This window comes from Sminthopsis crassicaudata, chromosome 4, assembly GCF_048593235.1.
Source record: "Sminthopsis crassicaudata isolate SCR6 chromosome 4, ASM4859323v1, whole genome shotgun sequence".
NCBI classification, from domain to species: domain Eukaryota; kingdom Metazoa; phylum Chordata; class Mammalia; order Dasyuromorphia; family Dasyuridae; genus Sminthopsis; species Sminthopsis crassicaudata.
Genome location: NC_133620.1, coordinates 244,501,599 through 244,526,998, shown reverse-complemented (window position 1 = coordinate 244,526,998; position 25,400 = coordinate 244,501,599). Strand labels below are relative to the sequence as shown.

At 33.2% G+C, this 25,400-nt stretch overlaps 1 protein-coding gene across 5 annotated transcripts in view; it reads left to right on the top strand.

Moving 5' to 3' along the window:
* The window catches only part of FAM135A (family with sequence similarity 135 member A), a 110,657-nt gene that overhangs the window by 11,156 nt on the left and 74,101 nt on the right, over window positions 1-25,400 (top strand). For all 5 annotated transcript variants that reach the window (XM_074310571.1, XM_074310569.1, XM_074310570.1 and 2 more), the window contains exons 2-3: window positions 15,677-15,764; window positions 16,319-16,434. In XM_074310571.1, coding sequence (XP_074166672.1) covers window positions 16,358-16,434 — 77 coding nt within the window. In that variant the 5' untranslated portion in view covers window positions 15,677-15,764; window positions 16,319-16,357. The remainder of the gene's footprint in view (window positions 1-15,676; window positions 15,765-16,318; window positions 16,435-25,400) is intronic.

Below are 25,400 nucleotides of genomic sequence, written 5' to 3'. Positions count from 1 at the left end.
TTGTTGAGTACATATTTTATTTCTAGTTTTTTTTTCCACAAATAATACTTTTATGAACAATTTTGTATGAATGTATTGTTTATTGCTGCTCTCACTAACTTCCTTTGGGTATGCTCCTAGGAGTGTGATCTCTGGGCTACAGGGTTTGAATATTTTCACAATTTGTACTCTCTTGTTTTCTCTATTCTTACTGTCAATAATTACAAGAGTTTGCAATCTTAAAACGATCCTTGACTTCTTATTTTATATATACTTCCATTTTGTCTCTCCCCTTTAGAATGTAAACTTCTTGAGAGCAGGGATTGTTTCACTTTTGTTTTTGCAAAATGCCTGGTTCATAATAGGTACTTAATAAATAATTGTTGATTGATTCTTCTTTACCCCACATACCCATTTAGTTGCCAGGTCTTACTAATTCTGCCTCCACATATCCAATCTTCTCCATTCATGCAGCTACTATATTCAGTCCCTTATTACCAGTGCAATAATCCTCAATTGGTTTACCTGCTTCCAATTTATTCTCTTCCCAATTCATCATTGGTCTGACCATCTTACTCTCTTGTTTACATGATAAACTCTAGTGGCTCCCTGTACCCCCAATATAAAATATAAACTACTCTTTTAGGTATTTAAAGCCCTTTACAACCTAACTTTGATCTTCCTTTCCAACTTCATCTTTCACTTTTCTTAATGCTCTCTGATCCAGTCAAAATGGCCTAGTTATTTCTCATAGTATTCTAGTTGCTTTATCATGGGTTATTATGCCTAGAATGCATTCTTTCCTCATTTTTGCCTCTTAGAATCCTTGTTTCCCTTAGATCTCTAATCATCTCCTATGTATAAAACCTTGCTTGATTTCCAGTTTTAGTACCTCCTCCCACAAAATTGCTTTGTATTCCATATCTTGCCTGTGTTGGTTTTATATGAATTTAAATGTGTACATATCTCTTCTCCATAGAATATAAGCTTGTTGGGAGAAAGGGCTTTTTATTTCCTTTGTATGCCCAGTGCCTAGTACGGGTCTAGCACATAATAAATGCTTGTTAATTGTTTGATTGTCCCTACTTATTTCACCAATTCCTTTTCTCTTCCATTTTATTTTCTTCAAGCACTCACATGTATACATCATCATTTTTTTTATTTTTAAAATTTCATTCTCCCTTATATCAGTGCAGATGTACTTGCATTTTTACACTAGTAAAGTAAGTAGAAAAAGGAAAACGATTAACCAAAATTTACATAGCTAGAGTAAGACATAATAAAAAGCTTAGAGAAGGAGACTAAGAAATGTATGAAGAATTTTGTGTGTGGGGGGAATGTAATACATAATTATATGTATGTATATGTACATGCATGTATATCCTGTGTGTGTGTGTTTATAAAGGATTTTAATTCCAAAATTTTATATTATACCATTTTATCTTTAAAGCATTTCTTTGTTTTTATCAAGAATTACTTTATTGAACATGTGAAGTCATTAATATAAGTACTCAGCCAAATCAAATCTCAGATTATCTATGCCTTCTCATCTTGTGTGATTCTTATCCTTGTTTTTCCTTTATCCTCCACAGTCTGCTGGATGCCATTACTTAGACTATAACTGTTATCATGTGATCCACCCATATCTTTTTCTAATTTTCATTTCCTTATGACTTCCTTTGTATAATTAATAATTGGAAATACATTACATTCTGCTTACAGCCACCATACTTCTGTGTGTCATCTGTCACAGTGATTCCTTAGAAATTATGGTATTCTCACATAAGTAACAATACTTCATTGTCAGGGGAATAATACTGTGTGTGTGTGTGTGTGTGTGTGTGTGTGTGTGTGTGTGTGTGTGTGTGTGTGTATCCATGCATATGTACATATATATACATACATACACTTTTTATACTTTTTTCCTTTTTATACTTTTTAATGGGTCTTTGTTCTAGTAAGTAGCCTAATATAATTAAAAGTGTAGTGGCACTTTGCCAGAGGCTCTCCAACATACTCCATTTTTCCTACACAGTTCTAGACCCAGCCCACTGTTAACAGTAGTTCTTGTTACAAGATTAACAGTAGTTCCTATTATAGGAATTGTTACAGGGGTTCTGAAGTCGAAAAAAATCTATGGACTGTCTATCTAAATGCATATCACAGTCTGAATATGAGACATTATTTAGCTGTTTAGGCATATCTCTTTTATAATCAATGAGGAGTCCCTGTGATATTTAAGGGTTAGTTACAATCAATATTATTATTCACTAATTGGGCTATGGTGAACCCCTCACCATTTTTAGGAAATTCTTTCTGCCCTTAGATCTTATATAAGCTTATCCTTCATGAAAATGTTAGTTGTTGAGTGTACATCTTCCTCTTTTTTATTTAATGTTTTATAATCAAAGTTGTGTAATTTAAAGTTAATCCATGGTTACATTTCTTTATAATAGAAGTTTGTAATTTTTTAAAAAACTTTTTTCCCTAATTACATTTGAAGACGATTTTTAACATTCATTTAAAAAAAAATTTCTAGTTCCAAATTTTCTCCATCCTTCCCCTGGCCCTTTCTTAAAAGAGTAAACGATTTGATATAGTTTACATATGTACAATTATGTAAAACATTTCCATATCAATCATGTTATGAGAGAAGGAAAACACACATACACACACTTACACAGGAAAGTAAAAATGGTATGCTTCATCTACATTTAGCCTACTATATCTGTTCTTATTACTCTGGATGTGGATAGCTTTTTCCAATGTGAATCTTTTGAAATTGCCTTGGGATCATTGTATTGCTGAGAAGAGCTAAGTTATTCATAGTTAATCATTCCACAATGCTACTGTACAATGTTTTCCTGATTCTGTTCACTGTATTTGGCGTCAGTTCATGTAAGTGTATCCAGGTTTTTCTGAAATCTGCCTACTCATCATAGCACGAGACAGTATTCCATTACAACTTGTTCAATCATTCCCCAAATGATGGATGTCACTTCAATTTCTATTTCTTTGCCTTCACAAAGTGAAGTTATAGTTATTTATGGTGTTGCTATAAATATATTTTCCTTTTTTATGATCTCTTTGGGATATAGATCTTATAGTAGAATTATTGCTAAATTCAAAAAATATACACAGTTTATCCTTTGTGCATAGTTTATGTATATTGCTCAAGGAATCTCATGTGAAAAATGTATATGTGGAAATTTCCTTATTGAAGGAGATTCTTTAAGGCTACATTTCTTCTGAGTTAAATGCTTTTTTATACAATTTTTTAGTAAAATCGTTTTAGTACAACTTTAGATGATTCTCATGCTGTGTACAAATTTGAAAGTAAGTACATGAGTAGATAGCTATTGATGGTTTTTTAGCTGTCATTTTAGATATTACTGTTGTCAATTTAAAAAAAATTAATCTTAACTAAGATATTTTAGAAAGTGATTCTTTAATAAATACTTTGAACATTGTGGTGCTACTGTCCCCTCCCCCCATAGTTTCTCAGTATGAACTTGGTACTATTTAACTACTTTTTCTTCAACTTATGGTAAAATCATAGATTTAAAGCTGGAAGGGACTTTAAAGCTCCATTGAGTCCAAGACTCTCAATTTATACTTCTGGAAATTGAGATCCAAAGAGGTTAAGAAAGTTGCCCAATGTAACACATAACTGAGTTAAGGTTCAAATATACTTTTTTTTTTCGGTTGGTAATGAAAAAAAATAATTAAATATACATTGATCTCTTCTATTTTCTGTTTATTTTCTGTTAATTCCTTGAAATTTATTAGGAAACATAAATATTTAAAATATTGACTTTCAGTTTACATGTAACTCTTTAGGAATGCTACACTACTTAAAGTAAGATGTACCTTTACCAATAATACTAATGCCACTTAACATTTTAATGCTTTTAACTTTTACAAAGATTTTATGTTCATTTTTCTTTTTCCAACAGTTCTATTGAGATAGAAGGCAACAGTTATAAAACCTGCATACCCTTTGACCTAGCAATACCACTACTGAGTATGTGTCACAAAAGAGATTTTTTTAAAACAGGAATAGGACCTACATATATTAAAATATAACAGCTCTTTTCTCAGGGCAAAGAATTGGAAATTGCCCATTAAATGGGGATTGGCTGAACAAATTGTGGTACATGATTATAATGGAATACTGTTGTGCTATAAGAAATGAGCAGTTTGCTCTCAGAAACACCTGGAAAGACTTCCATGAGGTCATGAAAAGTGAAATGTACTTAAGGACAAAGTAATAGCAATACTGTAAATTGGTAAGTTGTGGATGGCTTGCCTATTCCCTGCAATACAATGTTCTAAGACAATTCTTTTTTTTTATTTTTTCCTCTTTTTTAAAATTAATTTTATAATTATATATTTTTGACAATACATATGTATGAGTAATTTTTATACCATTATCCCTTGTATTCATTTTTCCAAATTTTCCCCTCCCTTCCTCTACTCCCTCCCCTAGATGACAGGCAATCCCATACATTTTACATGTGTTACAGTATAACCTAGATACAATATATGTGTATAAATCCAATTTTCTTGTTGCACATTAAGTATTAGATTCCAAAGGTGTAAGTAACCTGGGTAGATAGACAGTAGTGCTAACAATTTACATTCACTTCCCAGTGTTCCTTCTCTGGTGTAGCTGTTTCTGTCCATCATTGATCAACTGGAAGTGAGTAGGATCTTCTTTGTGTTGAAGATATCCATTTCCATCAGAATACATCCTCATACAGTATTGTTGTTGAAGTGTATAGTGATCTTCTGGTTCTGCTCATTTCACTCAGCATCAGTTCATGTAAGTCTCTCCAAGCTTCTCTGTATTCATCCTGCTGGTCATTTCTTACAGAGCAATAATATTCCATAACCTTCATATACCATAATTTACCCAACCATTCTCCAATTGATGGGCATCCATTCATTTTCCAGTTTCTAGCCACTACACAAAGAGCTGCCACAAACATTTTGGCACATATAGGTCCCTTTCCCCTCCTTAGTATTTCTTTGGGATATAAGCCCAGTAGTGGCACTGCTGAATCAAAGGGTATGCACGGTGTGATAACTTTTGGGGCATAGTTCCAAATTGCTCTCCAGAATGGCCGGATTCTTTCACAACTCCACCAACAATGCATTAGTGTCCCAGTATTCCCACATCCCCTCCAACATTCATCATTTTTTCCTGTCACTTTAGCCAATCTGACAGGTGTGTAGTGGTATCTCAGAGTTGTCTTAATTTGCATTTCTCTGATCATTAGTAATTTGGAACACTTTAAGACAATTCTGAAGGACTTAGGATGAAAAAATACTATCTGCACCCAGAAAAAGAACAGATTGAAGCATACTTTTTCTTGAGATGTTTTTCTAGGGGGTGTGGGTTAGGGTTCTGTGTTTTCTTTTACAGTTTTAGTTTTATGGGAAATGTTTTGCATGACATCACTTGTGACTTTCTAAGGGGGAGGGGGATAGGAAGAGAGAGAATCTGGAACTCAAAATTTTAACAAATGTCAAAAATTGTTTTATCTGTAACTGGGGAAAAATAAAATACTAAATAATGGGAAGCAAGAAAAATTATTTCTTCTAAAAAATGCATCTGAGCTTTGAAAAGTAAAGTTGTTAACTAATTTAGAAGAATTCAGAGAAGTGTTCCTAAGTGAAAATGCATTTGAATGATTTGAGTGAGGCTATTCAGACATAACACATATTTGAGCAAAAGGCATGTGATGTGAAAGCATAATATGTTTTTGGTGAGCTTAAAATTGTCCAGAGTTGGAAGTTGAAGAAATATGAGAGAACAACTGAAAATAGAGTGCCAGAAAATAAGAGTGCTTCAAGCAAACAGAATGTGGATTTTGAACTTTCCGAAGAAGGTGATAGCAAATCAATCACAATTTTTAAAAAATATGTAAAATCAAATCTGTATTTAGATTATTCTGCCAACAGTAATTATATTGGCTTGGAGGCTAGAGGACTGATGGGAGTCCTTGGCAATTCTTGTAGTGTGTTTGTGTGTGTGTGTGTGTGTGTGTGTGTGTGTGTGTGTGTGTGTTAATGAAAGTTTGTAATAGAGGGATTACAATGGTCTCTAGAGAGACCTTGTAGAGATGCGATCAATGGGACCTAGTAACTGTATAAGCTTTATGATAGAAGATTCAAAGTTACAAGGTTGGAAGACCAGATAAAAGATGATAACCACATACAGAAATTTTAAAAGCAAAAAGGAACAGATTTGGAAAGAAAAATAACTACAGTTTTAGATACTGAGTTGAAAATACAAATTTGGAGATCAAAAGAAGTAGGAACTGAAATAAAGATTTGAAGGGCATCTTTATAGAGGTGCTAGGTGAACCAACCAAATGAATAATATGTTCTTTTTTTTTCTTTTTTTACATTTTAAAAATTAATTTTATAATTATAACTTTTTTTTGATGGTACATATGCATGGGTAATTTTTTTTTTTACAACATTATCCCTTGCACTCACTTTTGTTCTGAATTTCTCCTCCTTTCCTCCATCCCCTCCCCTAGATGGCAGGCAGTCTTATACATGTTAGATATGTTATAGTATATCCTAGATACAATATATGTGTGCAGAACTGAATTTCTTGTTGCACAGGAAAAAATGGATTTAGAAAATAAAAATAACCTGGGAAAAAAAACCAAAAATGCAAACAGTTTATACTCATTTCCCAGTGTTCCTTCTCTGGGTGTAGCTGATTCTGTCCATCATTGATCAATTGGAATTGAATTAGATCTTCTCTTTGTCAAAGATCTCCACTTCCATCAGAATACATCCTCATACAGTATTGTTGTTGAAGTGTATAATGATCTCCTGGTTCTGCTCATTTCACTCAGCATCACTTCATGTAAATCTCACCAAGCCTCTCTGTATTCATCCTGCTGGTCATTTCTTACAGAACAATAATATTCCATAACATTCATATACCACAATTTACCCAAACATTTTCCAGTTGATGGGCAGCCATTCATTTTCCAGTTTCTAGCCACGACAAAAAAGGGCTGCCACATACATTTTGGTACATATAGATCCCTTTCCCTTCTTTAGTATTTCTTTGGGATATAAGTCCAGTAGTAGCACTGCTGGATCAAAGGGTATGCACAGTTTGATGACTTTTGGGGCATAATTCCAGATTGCTCGGATTCGTTCACAACTCCACCAACAATGCATTAGCGTCCCAGTTTTCCCACATCCTCTCCCAACATTCATCATTATTTTTTCCTGTCATCTTAGCCAATCTGACAGGTGTGTAGTGGTATCTCAGAGTTGTCTTAATTTGCATTTCTCCAATAGTGATTTGGAACACTCATGAGTAGAAATAGTTTCAATTTCATCATCTAAAAATTGTCTGTTTATATCCTTTGACCATTTATCAATTGGAGAATAGCTTGATTTCTTATAAATTAGAGTTAGTTCTCTATATATTTTGGAAATAAGGCCTTTATCAGAACCTTTAACTGTAAAAATGTTTTCCCAATTTGTTACTTCTCTCCTAATCTTGTTTGCATTAGTTTTGTTTGTACAAAAGCTTTTTAATTTGATGTAATTAAAATTTCCTATTTTGTGATCAATAATGATCTCTAGTTCTTCTTTGGTCACAAATTTCCTTCCTCCTCCACAAGTCTGAGAAGTAAAGTATCCTATGTTCCTCTAATTTATTTATGATCTCGTTCTTTATGCCTAAATCATGGACTCATTTTGATCTTATCTTCGTCTGTGGTGTTAAGTATGGGTCCATGCCTAATTTTTGCCATACTAATTTCCAGTTTTCCCAGCAGTTTTTATCAAATAATGAATTTTTATCCCAGAAGTTGGGGTCTTTGGATTTGTCAAACACTAGATTGCTATAGTTGGTCACTATTTTGTCCTGTGAACCTAACCTATTCCACTGATTACTCTATTTCTTAGCCAATACCAAATGATTTTGGTGACTGCTGCTTTATAATATAGTTTTAGATCAGGTATAGCGAGGCCACCTTCATTTGATTTTTTTTTTTTTCATTAATTCCCTTGAAATTCTCAACCTTTTGTTCTTCCATATGAATTTTGTTGTTATATTTTCTAGGTCATTAAAATAGTTTCTTGGGAGTCTGATTGGTATAGCACTAAATAAATTGATTAGTTTAGGGAGTATTGTCATCTGTATTATATTCGCTCTGCCTATTCAAGAGCACTTAATGTCTTTCTAGTTATTTAAATCTGACTTTATTTTTGTAGCAAATGTTTGTAATTTTGCTCATATAATTCTTGACTTTACTTTGGTATAAAGATTCCCAAATATTTTATACTAACTGTCAGTTATTTTGAATGGAATTTCTCTTTGTATCTCCTGCTGTTGGATTTTGTTGGTGATGTATAAAAATGCTGAGGATTTATGTGGATTTATTTTGTATCCTGCAACTTTGCTAAAGTTGTGAATTATTTCTAATAGCTTTTTAGTAGAATCTCTAGGGTTCTCTATGTATACCATTATATCATCTGCAAAGAGTGATAGTTTGGTTTCCTCATTACCTACTCTAATTCTTTTTCATCTCTTTTTTGACTCTTATTGCCGAGGCTAGCATTTCTAATACAATATTGAATAGTAATGGTGATAGTGGGCAACTATCCTGATCTTACTGGAAAAGGTTCCAGTTTAAACCCATTACATATGATGCTTATTGATGATTTTAAATATATGCTCCTGACTATTTTAAGGAATAGTCCATTTATTCCTATACTCTTAAGTGTTTTTATTAGGAATGGATGTTGGATTTTGTCAAATGCTTTTTCTGCATCTGTTGAGATGATCATATTGATATAGTCGATTATGCTAATAGTTTTCCTAATATTGAACCAGCCCTGCATTTCTGGTATAAATCCTACTTGGTCATAGTGTATTATCCTGGGGATGACCTTCTGGAATCTTTTTGCTAATATCTTATTTAAGATTTTAGCATCAATATTCATTAGGGAGGTTGGCCTATAATTTTCTTTCTGTGTTTTCAACTTACCTGGTTTAGGTATCAGCACCATGTCTGTGTCATAAAAGGAATCTGGTAGGACTCCTTCAATCCCTATTTTTTCAAATAGTTTATAACATTGGAGTTAATTGTTCTTTAAATGTCTGGTAGAATTCACATGTAAAACCATCTGGTCCTGGGGATTTTTTCTTGGGAAATTGATTAATAGCTTGTTCTATTTCTTTTTCTAAGATGGGACTGTTTAACCAATTTACTTCCTCTTATTAATCTGGGCAAGCTATATTTTTGAAGATATTCTTCAATTTCATTTAAGTTATCGAATTTATTGGCATAAAGTTGGGCAAAGTAACTCCTAATTATTGTTCTAATTTCCTCTTCATTAGTGGCAAGTTCTCCCTTTTCATATTTAAAACTAACAATTTGATTTTCCTCTTTTCTTTTTTTAATCAGATTTACTAAGGGTTTGTCTATTTTGTTGGTTTTTTTCGTAGAGCCAACTCTTAGTTTTATTAATTCAATAATTTTTTTTTTAACTTTCAATTTTATTAAGCTCTCCTTTTATTTTTAGAATTTCAAGTTTTGTGTTTGTCTGGAGGTTTTTTAATTTGTTCTTTTTCTAGCATTTTTAACTAATTTTTAACCAATCCGTTGACCTTCTCTTTCTCTATTTTATGCAAGTAGGTCTCTAGAGATATAAAATTTCCCCTTATTACTACTTTGGCTGCATCCTACACATTTTGGTATGATGTCTCATTATTGTCATTTTCTTGGGTGAAGTTATTATGTCTATGATTTGCTGTTTCCCCCAATCATTCTTTAGTATGAGATTATTTAGTTTCCAATTATTTTTTGGTCTATTTTCCCCTAGCTTTTTATTGAATGTAATTTTCATTGCATCATGGTCTGAAAAGGATGCATTTACTATTTCTGCTTTACTGCATTTGAGTTTGAGGTTTTTATGTCCTAATATATAGTCAATTTTTGTATAGGTTACATGAACTGCTAAGAAGATAGTGTACTCCTTTCTCTCTCCGTTTAGTTTTCTCCAAAGATCTATCATATCTAATTTTTCTAGTATTCTATTTACCTCTTTGACTTCTTTCTTATTTATTTTGTGGTTTGATTTATCTAATTCTGAGAGTGCAAAGTTGAGATCTCCTATTATTATAGTTTTGCTATCTATTTCTTCTTGCAGCTCTCTTAATTTGTCTTTTAAGAATTTAGATGCTACATCATTTGGTGCATATATGTTTAATATTGATACTGCTTCATTATCTATGCTATCCTTTAGCAAAATATAGTACCCTTCCTTATCTCTTAATTAGATCAATTTTTGCTTTTTGCTTGATCTGAGATGAGGATGGCTATCCCTGCTTTTTTTGGCTTCACCTGAAGAATAATAGATTCCGCTCCAACCTTTTACCTTTATTCTGTATGTATCACCTTGTTTCAGGTGTGTTTCCTATAAACAACATATTGTAGGATTCTGGCTTTTAATTCAATCTGCTAATCACTTCCTTTTTATGGGGGAGTTTACCCCATTCACATTTATGGTCAAAATTACTAATTCTATATTACTTGCCATCTTGTTAATCCTTGCTTATGCTTTTCTCTTTTCCTTCCCTCTTGTCCCCCTCCCCATTATTAAATTTGTGAGCACAGCTTGCTTCTCACAGGCCTCCCTTTTTAGTACCTCTCCCCCACCTTACAATTTTGCCCCTATTTTACCCCTTTTCCTCACAAGTTCTGTATTCCCTTCCATTTGGCTTACTCCTTCCCTTTTCACTTTTCCCCTCCCACTTTTCAGTAAAGTGAAAGGAGATTCACCATAAATCGAATATGTCTATATTTTTCTCTTAAAGCCAATTCTAATGAGAATATGATACACACTATACTATGTTCATTCCCCTTCATTCTTTCTCTCAGATATAATAGGTTACCTTTGCCTCTTTGTGAGATGTAGTGCCACCACTTTGCCCTTTTTTCTTGTATGATTTCCTTTCCACCTCTAGTTTCTAGAACAAATTATACATGTGTTCTTTATTTATCTTTATGGCAGAAATATAGTTCTTGAGATTTCTTTTTACCTTTTTAGGAATCTCTTGAGTTCTATATTTGGAGATCAAACTTTTTGTTTAGATCCGGTTTTTTCATCAAGAATAGATGGAATTCACTTATTTCTTTGAATGTCCATCTACTTCCCTGGAAAAAGATGCTCATTTTTGCTGAGTAAGTTATTCTTGGCTGCATTCCAAGTTCCTTAGTCTTTTGGAATATCAGATTCAGTCCTTTAATGTGGACACTGCTAGATCCTGGGTAATCCTTACTGTGGCTCTTCCATATTTGAAATGATTTTTTTCTAGCACCTTGCAGCATTTTTTCCTTCGTCTGATAGTTCTTGAATTTGGCCACTATATTTCTTGGTGTTTTAATTTTAGGGTCCCTTTCAATAGGTGATTCATGAATTCTTTCAAGGTCTATATTACCTTCTGTTTCTAAAACATTTGAGCAATTCTCTTTGATTATTTCCTGGAAAATAGTGTCCAGGGTCTTTTTTTCATCATATTTTTCAGGGAGTCCAATTATTCTCAGATTGTCTCTCCTGGATCTATTTTCTAGGTCTGTTGTTTTCTCAAGAAGGTATTTAACATTTTTTTCCCATTGTTTCATTTTTTTTTGGTTTTGCTTGACTGACTCTTGGTGTCTCCTTGAGTCATTCAATTCTATTTCTTCAGTTATGATTTTCAATGAAGTATTTTCTTAAGTCACTTTTTTTATATCTTTTTCTAACTGTCCAATTGGGTTTTTAAGTGAATTGTTTTGTTTTATGGAATTTTTTCCCATTTCGCCAATTTTATTTTTTAGAGATCTATTTTCTTTTTCCAACTCACTAATTTTGTTTTTCAAATATTTGATTTCTTTATCTACTCTATCTTTAAATGAGTGGGATGACTTATCCAGATTCTCTTGGCAAGCTTCCCTTTCCTTTTTCCCATTTTTCTTGTAGCTCTCTTGTGAGAGCCTTTTTAATTTCTTCTATGACAGTTTTGTGTATTGAGGAGCAGATCATATCTCCCTTTGGAGATTCATCTGGAGACAGTCTGTTTTTAGCCTCCTCAGGGTTTAAAGTCTGCTCTCTATCCATATAGAAGCTATCAATCGTTAGAGTCCTTTTTAATTTTTTGCTCATTTTGTCAGAGAAGAATCAAAGTAAACAAACTAACAAGAAAAACAAATGAGTCTGATTTTTTTGGGGGGGGGCTGGATGGTATTACCAGGCTTCCTCTACAGACTGTGGGGGACAGCAGTGAGGCACTAGCAGGACAGCAATGGCTGCATCTGTACTCTGAGACTCTGAGGTTTTAAGAATGGGCTGAGACACCCTGGGTGGGGGTGGAGGTGACCAGGTGCCGAGAGAAACTAGCTTTTCAGGGTTTTAGTCTTTACCTCATATGTTTACACCTTCTCTGCTGCTCCTGACTTGCTGGCAAGACAGATTAACACCCCTCCCCACTCAAGTCTGAGCAGTGTGAGCTGCCTGCCATGCTTTCACTGCTTGCCCTCAACCTGTGCTCAATCTGGTCGTCCCCACCCCAGAACAAAAACAGACCTTTTTTGGCAAATTTCAAGGATGTCGTCTTCTGTTAGTAATTATTTGGGTTTTTTTGTTTGTTTGTTTGTTTTGTTTTGTTTTTTTCTGTCAAGCACTAATTCCGAGGCTTGTCATGAAATAAATTCTGAGACAAAATGCGGAGCTTAAATTGTGTGTCCATTACACCATCTTGGCCAGAAGTCATGAATAACATTTTCAAGAGAAAATAGACTAGAAATTTGATGACAGACCTTAATAAATATAATATCCTTGTTAAGAAATCTGGAAAAAGATAAGAAACCAGAGAAATAGCATTTATTGGAAAAATAACTAAAAGAATGTGGTGTCTCTTCAACCAAGAGTTACAAGTTTTGGAGTTTGTATTCAGAAGATAGAACTCCAAAGTTCTAGCCAAGAAATAGAGTTTAAGAGAATGTGAATTCATTGATGTGTGACTGAAATGGAATGAACAGTGAATTTGTTGGAATCAAGGGAAATCAGGATTTTTGTGGTCAGGCTATCAGATTGTCAGCATTATTTGTAAATCTCCAAGGATGCTGGCAGAGAATGGAATATGGAGCAAGACCATTGGCCATATATTAAAATCCTTTTGAAAGTGTTGAAATACATTATGAAAGAAAATACTCCCATATTTGGTTTTTAACGCCCTTTATAAACTAGCTCCTATCTTGCTAGGCATTTAAAAAATTATTCTTCTCCCTGCACTCTATTCAGCAACCCAAGTGGCCTACTTGGCTGTTCCCCAAATGTGTCATTTTATTTTCCTTTTCCATACTTATGTGAAGATTGTTCCTCTTGATTAGAATGCTCTCTCTCTTCACCATCTTGGAATTCCTTAATTCCTTACAAGGATCACCTAGAAATGACATTTTCTTCAAGGAATTTCATCCCCTTCTACATCCTCAAGGATCACCTAAAAAATGACACTTTCTTCAAGGAATTTCATCCCCTTCTACATTCTCAGTTGTTTTGTGTTTATTTCTCTGTGAACATTTGATATTCTCCCTTCTCTTCCCCCCTCCCCCCACTCTGTAGAATGTAAACTTCTTTAGAGTGGCAACTGACTGACCTTTTGTATTTGTAACCTCACCACTGAAGCAATGTATCTGGCACACTGAGGGGAGGGGGGGGGAAGGGGAAGAAGCATTTATATAGTACCTACTATGTGCCTGCCTTCTGATCTTCATAGTGGTAAGAGTATCTGGAAAGTAATGTTATTATTTTCATTTAACAATTGAAGAAACTGAGCCAGAGATTAAAATGTGACTTTGCTCAAAGTCTCACACCATAGTAAGTGTCTGAGACTGAATTTAAATTTAAATCTTCCTGACCTCTAGGTCCAGCTTTACATCCACTTTACCATCTTATGAAATGCTAGTTGAAACCTTAAGTGTACATAGAATTTATTGATGGTGGAATGAGAATTCCAAAGGGCACAAGAAATATACCAAGCAATGGGTAAATAGGATTTCAGTGGACCTGAGGAGAAAGTAGAATACTTAGAATAAAAATGATTCTTTTTGGAAAAATTAATATAGGCATGTTATTTGCTTCTCCAAGTAGATTACCAGATTTGGAAAACTAGTACAACTGGAGGTAGATTAGTGTCCTCTGCTACTTTCAAGTAAGAATTTTAAAGTGTTCATGTTTCAGAATTAATATGTTTTTTGTCTCTGTACATTTTCTTCCCAAAGAGTCCTTTGATTCTTCATTGAAGCAATTAGGCTTCTGAGTAAGGAAAATGAGAAAGATTTTTGCTCATAGTTACTTTCTTCAGACATCTTTTTGCTCCCTATAGGGCAAATAACATGGTATAATGGAAAGAACAGTGGATTTCTGGTGTAGGGAGAGATCTGAGTTCACATTTCAGGCATTTGTTTGTTTTATGAATCTGGGCAAATCATTTAACTTAGGAGCCTCAGATTCATATTTATAAAATGAGGGTAATGATAACTTAGTTTACATACCTTATAATAAAGCTTCAGTGAGAATCATGTGATATAATGTATGCCAGTTTGAAAATTTTAAAACCCTACAGAGATGTGTTACTTTATTATTGATAAAGCTGGGCTTTTAAGATAGAGGTCCTAATGGAGATAAGATTTTTCTGAAGTGAAAATTTAATCAGACCTTTCTTTCTTTTCTTTTCTTTTCTTTTCTTTTTTTTTTTTTGAGGCTGGGGTTAAGTGACTTGCCCAGGGTCACACAGCTAGGAAATGTTAAGTGTCTGAGACCAGATTTGAACTTGGGTCCTCCTGAACTCAAGGCTGGTGCTCTATCCACTGCGCCACCTAGCTGCCCCCTTAATCAGATCTTTCTATTCTAACATTTCTAATTTCTGAAGTTGTTTAAGGAGTAAAGATAATTTCTGTCTAGAAATAATATTTGAAATTTTATTCAGGCAACTTGTTTTTAGCAAAATATTTTAAAATGCCTAACAACAATATAAAAATAGAAGTTAGAAGCGCAAATATGCTTCTCATGTTAACCTGTTCTTTGAGTGGTTTCATGTAAAAAGATGGGAAATGAAATGAAAGAAGAATTCATTTTTTCATTTTAAACATAAGTCAACCTTCTCTTGCTTTGGGAGGGAGATAGGGATAGGGAGGGGTAGGGATTTCCAAATTGAGTACATCAGAGAAAATCCTTGCCTAATAATGTTCTTTGAAAATATAAGAAAGTGGGGCCTTTAATAAAGATACTTATTTTAATATTTTAAGGAGCCAAGATGAAGATGTTTCTCAAAATGAATCCTTCCCCCTATTTTTATCCCCCAACAAGTGCAGCTTGCCAGCCTTCTCTTCATGGCGATTGAGAAGTGGTATAGCTGAAAATTTTAATCTTGATGATAAGCCCAAATTCAGCTGAGATGGTCCTTGAAGCTGCCAGGTCTTGTGTCCTGCTTTGTAGAGTTATGGTAGCTGATAATGCAAATAGTGAAGCTATGCAGAGGAAATGTCTTTTCTACACAAATTTTGCCTCAAGTTTTATAGATCACATAAATACAATATATACAAATACAAATAATTAAAGCACTTTTTCATGTCATCACTATTTGTAATCTCTCTTCTTTTTATAGGAAAAGAATATTCTTTTAACAAGAGTAAATAACTGGAAGGAAAAGATTTACTATTTCATATATTAGGATGAAATTTTGATCAGAAGAGGTAAGAATGAAATGTTTCTCTTGAACATAGATTTAAAATGGCTTTCAGGATATTGTTTTCTCATGCTCTTAATTTTTAAAATTAATTTTGTCTTTAAAATTATCCGTTAAAAATTTTCTGCCCTTTAGAAGTAAATTGTTTATAAATTTGTGAAGATGAAAAGAATGTCTCTTCTGATAATCCTGGGATCTGTTTGTATACATTACAGAGTTGAAAAAGGGGTAATGGGTAGTTTGTTTTAATAAAATGTAAATTAAAATTCTTAAGGATGCTAATATTAGATGACAAAGTCAGTTTTGAACTTTTATTAATGATTTGCTATATCTGTTAGATGAGATTAGGGAAAATATTTTTGTATTTTTACAGTATTTAAGAGCACTCAAAGAAATGATTTTCTGGTGGCATTTGATTAAATTGAGCTCAAGGCTCAGTGCCCTTTTTTTTTTTATAACTATTGATCGTGTTTCTTTTATGTAACAAATATTTGAAAACAAGATGTTTTAAAGCTTATTTTCTACCCCATTTCTCATTACTTTTTTTTCTTTATTAACTAGTGCTATTTCTAGCTTTATCTTCTATGTATAAAATTAAAAATGACTGAAGTCCAAGCAATGGTAGAATTCTCTGTGGAGCTACACAAGTTCTACAATGTTGATTTGTTTCAGAGAGGGTATGTATTAATTTAATGCTTAAAGTTATTTAAATTTCATAACTTTTATTTCTAGAATAGTTTACTTTCTATGTGTACATTAATAAATATTTTAGTGAATTTTTAAGTATAAAATGTTCATATAATATATTTGAGCAGCTTAAAATGTTTCTAAGTATTTCAGATACTGAGAGTGGTACATAAGAACTATGAAAAAAAAAAAAACATCCCTGCCTTCCACAAATTTACTTTTAATTGGGGAAATAAGACATAGATGTGAAACAAGTAACAATAAATAACATAAAATTTCAAGGCTGAGTTAAAAAGATTGTGGCCTGGATGAGCCACAAAATTTATTTTAGAGAAGGTATGATTTGGATATTCAGTATGGAGAACGAAAGGCCTTCAAATGAAAGAGGCAAAAATGGTCAAAGTTTAAGATTGTATTTGATAATTAGTATGATTAGTTTTGATGGATAATGAGACTGTACTTTGCTAAAATATGGGGTTCTTACTGAGGATTTTGGGAAATAAAATTGGAAAAGTTGAATTATGGTCAGTCTATAGAGAGCCTTAAATATTTAGCTAAGGCATTTGCACTTTATATTATTGCAAAGCCATTGCAGGTTCATGAATAAAGAAATAATATCCTAATGCAGAATAGGATTCAGAGTCTCTTTGACATGTCTATCGGTTTCTCGTAATTCTTCCCCTTCTCCCGTGACAGCCCATTAAATATATGAAAATAACTTCACAATAGCACCAATTTTGATTTTTTTTTTTTGATAGTTGAAAGGGATCTTAGTGAGGTCCTACTTCAGCATGTGCCTAAAAAGGCAATATATTCCTTCCAAATTTTTTTCATTCCTAGTTCCTTCAGCTAATCTTTTTATGCATGATCTTGAGATTTTTTGTCATTACGATTGCCCTTTTGAGTTTTATCTGTATCATCTTAAAATATATTGCCCAGAACTGAACACATACTCCTACTGCATTCTGCCCTACTTCCTGTCGACCTGGACACTGGGCCTCTCTTCATGTAGAAAGCAGGTCTTTAGCTTTTTTGGCTTTATCATGGTTTCTTTGTATTGCTTGAAATCTAGACATACTGATTTTGCAAGCTACTGTAACTCCCATATCCTTTTTAGGTGAACTGGTTTCTACTTTACCTTTCCTGTATTATATTTAGGAAATTGAGTTTGTGAACTCAAGTGTAAAACTATATCCCTGTTAAATTTCATTGTATTGAATTTAGCTTAGTATGTTGACCTTTCACAATTTTTTTTTAAATTAATGGTATCAGAGCAAGGATACTCTGCTTTTAGTTCTATCTTTCTCCATGTCTCCCTTTTTAGTAGTCTTAAATATAATGTAAACAATTGTTGCATTCATTTTTTTTCTTTTTGTTGCACTCTGGTTTCTCATTTCTTCATTCACTACGAATTTGAGAGACTTGAATATCCATAAAGACTGTCATACTCATCTTTGTATATTTTGTAACATTAAGTAGTTCTTGTATCAATAAATCAACAAGCATTTATTAAGCACCTACTTGTGCCAAACATGGGATATATAGAAAAAGATGAAACAGCTTTTGTTTTTTAGAGGATAATAAATACTTGTTGAAGGGAATTAATGTCTGTAATTATTATTCATTATATTTTATCATGCTGCCTTTTTTTCTTCATTTCTTCCTGAAATATGATAGCTAATTGTGAAAGGCTATCATTGCTTAGAGATATGTATGTACTGTTGCATATTAAATAAATATTAGTGGTTTCCTATTACTTCTCATATCAAATACAAACTCTTATTTATCATTTAAAGCTTTTCTTAACTATACTTAAAATATATCTTTCCTCACTTAATGTACTTTTTGTTCTGGTCAAACTAGACTTCTCGCAAATGTTCCTCGTATATAATACTCATCTCCTATCTCTGAGCCTTTGCCCTGGCTGAACCCCTTATGTCTTTACTTCTATTTTGTTGAATACTTTGATTCAAAGCTCAGGTCAAGAATAATCTTCTACTTTAACTTGTATTTATTTTTATATCTGCATGTTATTTTAACTCAAGTTCCTTAGAAGGCAAAGTCAGTTTCATTTTGTTTTTGTATCCTTATGATCCAACATGAATGCTTAGCACATTGATCTTTGTACTTTGCAACTATCTAGACATCTGTCTTTAGTAGTGGTACAATTTCAATGTTTTGTTTAAGTTTTTAAAATTGTTATTAAATAACTATTACTTTTAATTGACATTTGAAGTGACATTAATCACATATTCATATGATGTAGAGTTAATTATGTGTTTTTCCAGTTATCTCTGATATTTTAAAAAATATCACAGAATACAAAGAAAAAAATTTCTAAATCTCAAGTAACTAAGTATTCTGTTCCAGTTTTCTCTTTTAAAAATGTTTTTAAATAGCATCACAAAATAGAATGTGAAATACTGTTGCTTAATCCACTACCTTGCACATAGTAAGCACTTAAATGTTTGGTAAGTTCAGGCTATATTTGTTAAAAATTAAATAAAAATTGAGTTCAAGACATTCTTTTTCATCTGTGGGGTTCAGTGCAGTCCCCTGTGTTTTCTCATTTTGGGTTTAATTAATATTATAATAGTAATAGTTAAATTCCACTTGAAAAAGGCACAACAATTAGAAGGTACCAAAGCTTGAGACAGGTACAGATATTTATATACCTTGTGGACAGTAAAAAGAATGTATTAACATTTAAAAGTAAGACTTATCTATATTGATGTATTTCATATTAAAATTAAAATCCATTCTGTTTCACTAATAGATATGTAATTTTTAAAATGATTGTCTTAGAAAAAGATTGACCTATAAGTAGAAAGGAATGTAATAAAGCATCTGGTTTAGATAAGGATAATCCAAAACTACATGAAGACAGATGAACAAGATTGTTTTAAGAGAAATGCTTCTATAACCAAATGTTCGTTTTCAGCATCTGTCTGATTATTTACTCAAGACTGACATTAAGGTTAAACAATAATTTATTTTAAGAAAAGAAAAAACCTTAATCCTCTTTTCTTTGGGAATATTGCATATTTCTAGTTTCCATATATTATGGTTGATAAATAATTATTTTTATATTTGTTTCCCTTTTTTATATAAGGAGCCAAATAGATGTTAAGAAATCAGCAATGTGAAACTAATGCAAAAAAAGATTTTTAAACTATGAAAATGTAAAATAATGATTTGAAAACATCATAGAGTCATTCTGGGATAAATTGAGGATAATTTAAGATGTTGTTATAGTAGGAGGAATTACAGGATAGTAGGAGGAATTACAGGATAGTAGGAATATGACATAGAAATGAGCCAGAATCTGTTTTCAGATTTCCTGTGTCCAAAAAAAAAAAAAATCACTTCATAATTGGGGCATATCCAAATATAACATTTCCCCACTGATATTATTCAGAATATCTCCATATCAAGAAGACTAGAGTTACTTTAGTTCTATATATGAATATGTGAAGATATGATGATATTAAACAACTGTTCTCTATTTTAAGACTTGAAATGAGAATTAAATTAGACCTTTAGCAGTTTTATGTAGACTTGAAATTGAGAAAACCTTTCTAAGTGTTTGCATTACATTACTAAGGAAAGAAGATATAACAGAAGAATACTGGACTAGTAATGATAATGACATTTGCATAGCACTTTAAGGTTTGCACAATACTTTATAGATTTCTCATTTTATCCTCATAATAACTTTGGGAGATAGTTGCTTTTTTCTCCAATTCACAAATGAACAGTGAAAATGAGGTTAAATGACTTGTTCAAGGTCCATCAGGCTAATAAGTATCAAAGACTGGAACTAAACTCAGATCTTCATGACTTCAAGTCTAATTCTTTATCATTTTACCACCTAGCTGTTTTATAGTTAGGATGTTCATGTCAGACATCTATGAGAGTGTACCTTTTTATATTTCTGTTAGTGCCAAATAATTAATGTTTTTATTCAGTCGTTTTTAGTCAAATCTGACTCTTTTTAATCCTATTTGGGGTTTTCTAGGTAAAGATAATAGTTTGTTATTTACTTCTTCAGTTCATTTTACAGATGAGGAAATTGAGGCAAACCGAATTAAATGATTTGTTCAGAGTCACTCAGCTAGTGTCTGAGGCCAGATTTGAACTCAGAAAGATGATTCTCCCTGACTCCACGCCTGGCTTACTCTCTATCCATTGTACCACCTAGCTAACCTAAGTAATAACTGGCATATAAAATTCAGTTTGAGCTTTAACCTTTTAAAGGAATGTGGCAAAATCGGAGAGGAAGGACTATTGAGCCCCCCAGAAATATTAGCAGATTTGAATATTTTCTATGTTCTGAGGATTGATCATGAACCTTAGGTGCCATTAGCAAAGAGGCTATCCAGTGAAATATTCTAGAGAAAAAAGATAAACTCCAAGATTTTTAAGGGACACCTACAGTATCCTGACTTCTTGTTTGCATTCTGTAAGGTCACCTGCCTGACTTTCCCCTCCAGAGCAAACTGAGTCTAATGGCAAGATGTAGCTCAAGATGGCTGGAGATGGCCCTGGATAAAATGGGAGACTTTTTTAAAATAAGGTTTTCAACAGGTCTCAGTTTGAGTCTGCCACCCATTCAGTGATTAAGGCTAGGTAGCTAGCTATTAAGGCAAAGAGTGTTCTCTTTCACCTACTAAAAAAAAAAAAAAAAAAAAAAAAAATTCTAAATAAGTAAACTTGGGAGGGGAAGACCCTCAGGGTTTCTGTCCAAAGCTGGAGTGATTGCTATTTACATTCAGTTTTAGTCAGTTAGGACTCAAATGATTAAATGGAACTTGACCTAGGTCCATTGCTGGTCATTGAGAATCAGATTGATTTTGGTTTCTGGCTTGGTGCTTAAGAAAGAAATCTAGCCAATAAACCTGATGATTAACTGAACAAAGATCCAACAAAGGAAACTAAAAAGAAATGGTTAATTAGGAGAAAAACCAGGATTGAATAGTGACACAAAAATCTAGAGAAAAGCTTATGAACTTAAAAGAGGGTGATCAACATTGTGTCGCAGACTACAAAAAGTTCAAAAAGAATAAAGATTAAGAAAAGGCTATTAGATTTGGCAATTAAGTCATCATTGGCAATTTTGAAGTGAGCAGACAGATGGTTGAGAGTTTAGAAGGAATGGAAATTTCTCTGTTGTGAGATGGCTTTCTCAAGGAGTTTAGCCACAAAAGAGGAAGAGTTATAGCAGGATAACCAATGGAGATAAGTAAGAACAAAGATAAAATATTATATACACTTAAAGAACTATAATAAATGTTAGTTGTTATTGTTGTTTTTATTGTGGTAAAACCCCATGACCAGAAGCAATTAATATAAATTATCTCACTAGAAGGCTCCTAGAAATATTTCTAGGTATTATGAAATACTGAATAAGAAACTAAAGACGTTAGGGCAGCATAAGTAATATTTTCATCATTGCTGCTAATTGAACTTAAGAAAAGAGGCACATTTGGTAAGTGAACATCTAGCTAAGAAGATATCTGAGAACAGAATATGAATTTCTGGAGCTCAACTTAAAATATATGCATGGTCTCTAAGTAGGAAATAGAATGTATGTCATTTTGTTGTTTAATTATTTCCAGCTTTTCATGACCTCATTTGGGGTTTTCTTGGCAGAGATACTGTAGTGGTTTGCCATTTCCTTTTCTAGCTCATTTTACTGATGAGGAACCTGTGATTTGTAAAGGGTCACAGAAATAGTAAGTATGGGAACATGGATTTGAATTCAAAGCCTGCTGCTCTATGTATGATGACACCTAGTTTCCCTAATGTATGTCATAAAGATCAATAAAAATATTTACCTATTGAACAAATCAAGAAGGCTTTAAATTGAAAACAGAGTACTGAAGTTGAAAATGAGATCAAAATAGCAGTGGATGACAACAAAAAGACATTTGTATTTGTATTACTTAGCAAAGATCCGAAAAGGGTTGAGAATCATATTGAAGGAAGCATGCAAAGAGGAAAGAGGCAGAGCTATTCGATTCCATTTTACGTGTTTATTTTTTACCTGGAAGAATGATCTTCAGACTGAGAAGGATAGTTATTAAGGAATTGAACCCAAGATAAAACTATTCAAGAAACATTTGTTAAGCACTTACTGGATATAGATCACTGTTCTTGGCATTTGAGAGAGTTCAAAGCTTAAATAATACATGGTCTTTGTGTGGGATGAGATGCTAGACGCCCTTACCCAAACTGTCTTTCAAACTTTAGAATATTTCTTCATTAAAGAAGTATTGTCAAGTAAATAATCTATATCTTTTATTATGTATATTAACATGGTAGAAATCACTCTGACCCAGACCTTAAAGAGATCCTACCTCCAGCCCTTACCACACTATCATCTCTTAATTCTATGTTCTTACTGCCATTCTTATGTGGTTAATGGTTTTGAAGAGGTTTGAGAATTGGGGTGGGGAATCCCCTCTGCTTGGGGCAGGTCCAATTCGAAAGAATTCGTAAACCCGAAATCTGTATGGCAAAAGGGATTTTTATTGGCACTGAGAAGCCAGCCTTTTAGGAAACAGACTTCTTAGTCAAAAGGTCCTGTTAGATAGCAAAGGTTAACACTGAGAGGAGATTATCTTCACAGTGGGCAAAAGTTCTGGCAGGCAGCTTTGCCAAGAAGAGAGAGTCCTGTTTAGGACTTCTGCAAAGATTCGGGATTCAGAGTTGTCTTTTATTGGCCTTTGAGGCTTGGGCTTTCATTCAAAATTGAATGAGATTCCCATGCAATTCCCTGCACTTAGATCTGTAATAGAAAAGAAATCACTTATCTTAGGAGTTTGAACTACTGGGAGTGGTGTGGGACTAATCTTCAACTCAGTAGAGGGTACAATCATATCTCTAGCCAAATCTCCAAACTGAATGAGATCACTTAACTGGGAGTTTACAGGCTTTTCCCAGGGTTTGGGAGCTCTCCAGAAAGGGATCCGGAACCCCCAAAAGATCTCATTTTACTTCAATTCTAGGAGTTGGTTGCCCTTAGAATGCCCTTCTTTTAGGATGGAATTCTTTTCCGGGAGAGACTGCTTTTTTTTTTTTTTTTTTTTTAAGCTGATGCAGTTTTTCCTTGAATGAAGCTCCCCATCTCTACCTACAAAAGCCCACTTCTTCTTCAGTGCCATTGTTCTTAGTAAGACCTTTTTCCTTTCCTATTTCTTGCTACTGTCCTTCACCTCCCTTTTCTCTTTTCTCCCAGTTCTGTGCATTTATACTATTCTTCTATAGTTTCTATAGAGACTAAAGGAATTCTTATCCTTTTCTTATTCATCTATGACTTTTGTAAATGTACATCAACTGCTCACCATATTATTATTTAATTTCTCTTTCTCTTATTCTCTCGTACAAATATATTGTCTCATTTATAGAGATGAAGGGTTTAATCCATGTGTGGGACAGTAGGGACCACAAAAACAATCAGAGACCCTTAAGAGTAAGAAACAAAACAAAACAAAAAAAAAGAGGTTTATTATAGTTTCAGGAGAAATGGTATCTCCCATATGACATGGGGTTTGTCAATAAAGAAGTGCAAAGTAAAACTTCAGAATACAAGATTAAATACCTTGAATGCAGAAGCTCACACCCCAATCTGACCTTATCTCCCATTGTTTGGAGGAGTCCTGACTTACATTCCAATTTGATTCCAATTGGGGAGATCTAACCCAGAAATAAAAGAATACAAATCAATAATAATAAGCTTTTAATTTAAATTTCTTTAGAGATTTGTAATATAAGCAGATAATCCTCAGATAAGAGAATTCAAAACCTTAATCATCTTTAAAAGAAATACTTAAAATGATAATTAAGAGATGGTAAAAACACCTGCAACTTTTAGCTGTAACTCTGGTTGTTTATAAAGTTTCAAGTCACAATTAAAGGCACATTAAAGGGTGTATTCCCATTAAAGTGCCTTTATTCAATCCCACACAGTCCATAAAAAGTACACTAACTCTTCCTATTTTGCTGCTTCTGATTAAGTTGCTGTTAAATCTTCAGCTCTTTAAATCCTTTTGTTCCCCTAGAATCTGGTCCTTTGACCTTTTTCTTTTGACCCATTGGTCAATCTTTTTCTTAAAATTGTAGACATAGAAGCATGAGAAATTTTTTTTTCCTCAACAGATTGTTCATTATTTACCTACTTATTTGGAGTGTTTGCAAGTCAAGTAATGTAATCACTTCTGTTCAAGTTTTTTAAGAATATCTTAAATGCTTCGTGGTATATATTATTTGGGATTGCAACTTAAATTATCTCTATGTATTCTGTCTCTTAAATTATCTCTTATGTATTCTGTCTTTAAAATCAATTCCTTTGACTCATGAGAAATAATATTTTCTCTAGGTTATAAGACTAGCAAGATGAAGGGCTAGAAATTCTAGTCATTCTAAAAATGAGAAAAAAAATAAGAATTATGAACTTTAGGGAGAGCAATTAGCTGAATCCTCAGGACAAGAAAGCAAGAAGCCCAATGAATGAACAGTGCAGAGCACTAATCCATAATATGCTCATTAGTATTCCTGCCTCACAAGATTCTATGCTTTGGCACAAAGTAGCTTACTAGTTTGTGCTTTAGGACCCACCCAAGGATTTCCTTTTTATTCCAGAATATCCAGCAAAGCACACCTATCTATCTCCTTCCCCCAATGAACAGTTAAAAAATGCAACAGACATCTAAACTGCTTACCCACGTGAAGAGGGAGAATCAAACTTCCTTTTACCTGAAGTAGCACCTAGATTAGGGAACCCCAAGATGACTTTGTCTGGAATCCCCACAGCACCCTCCTCAAATCCCAGAAAAAGCAACAAGTGCTCATTAAACCAAATCAGAGAACTAAAGAATTGAAGGAAATTGGGGGAAATGCCTGTGTATTATACTGTACTGGGCCTAAAATAAAAAAATCTGAAATGCAGCTAAGG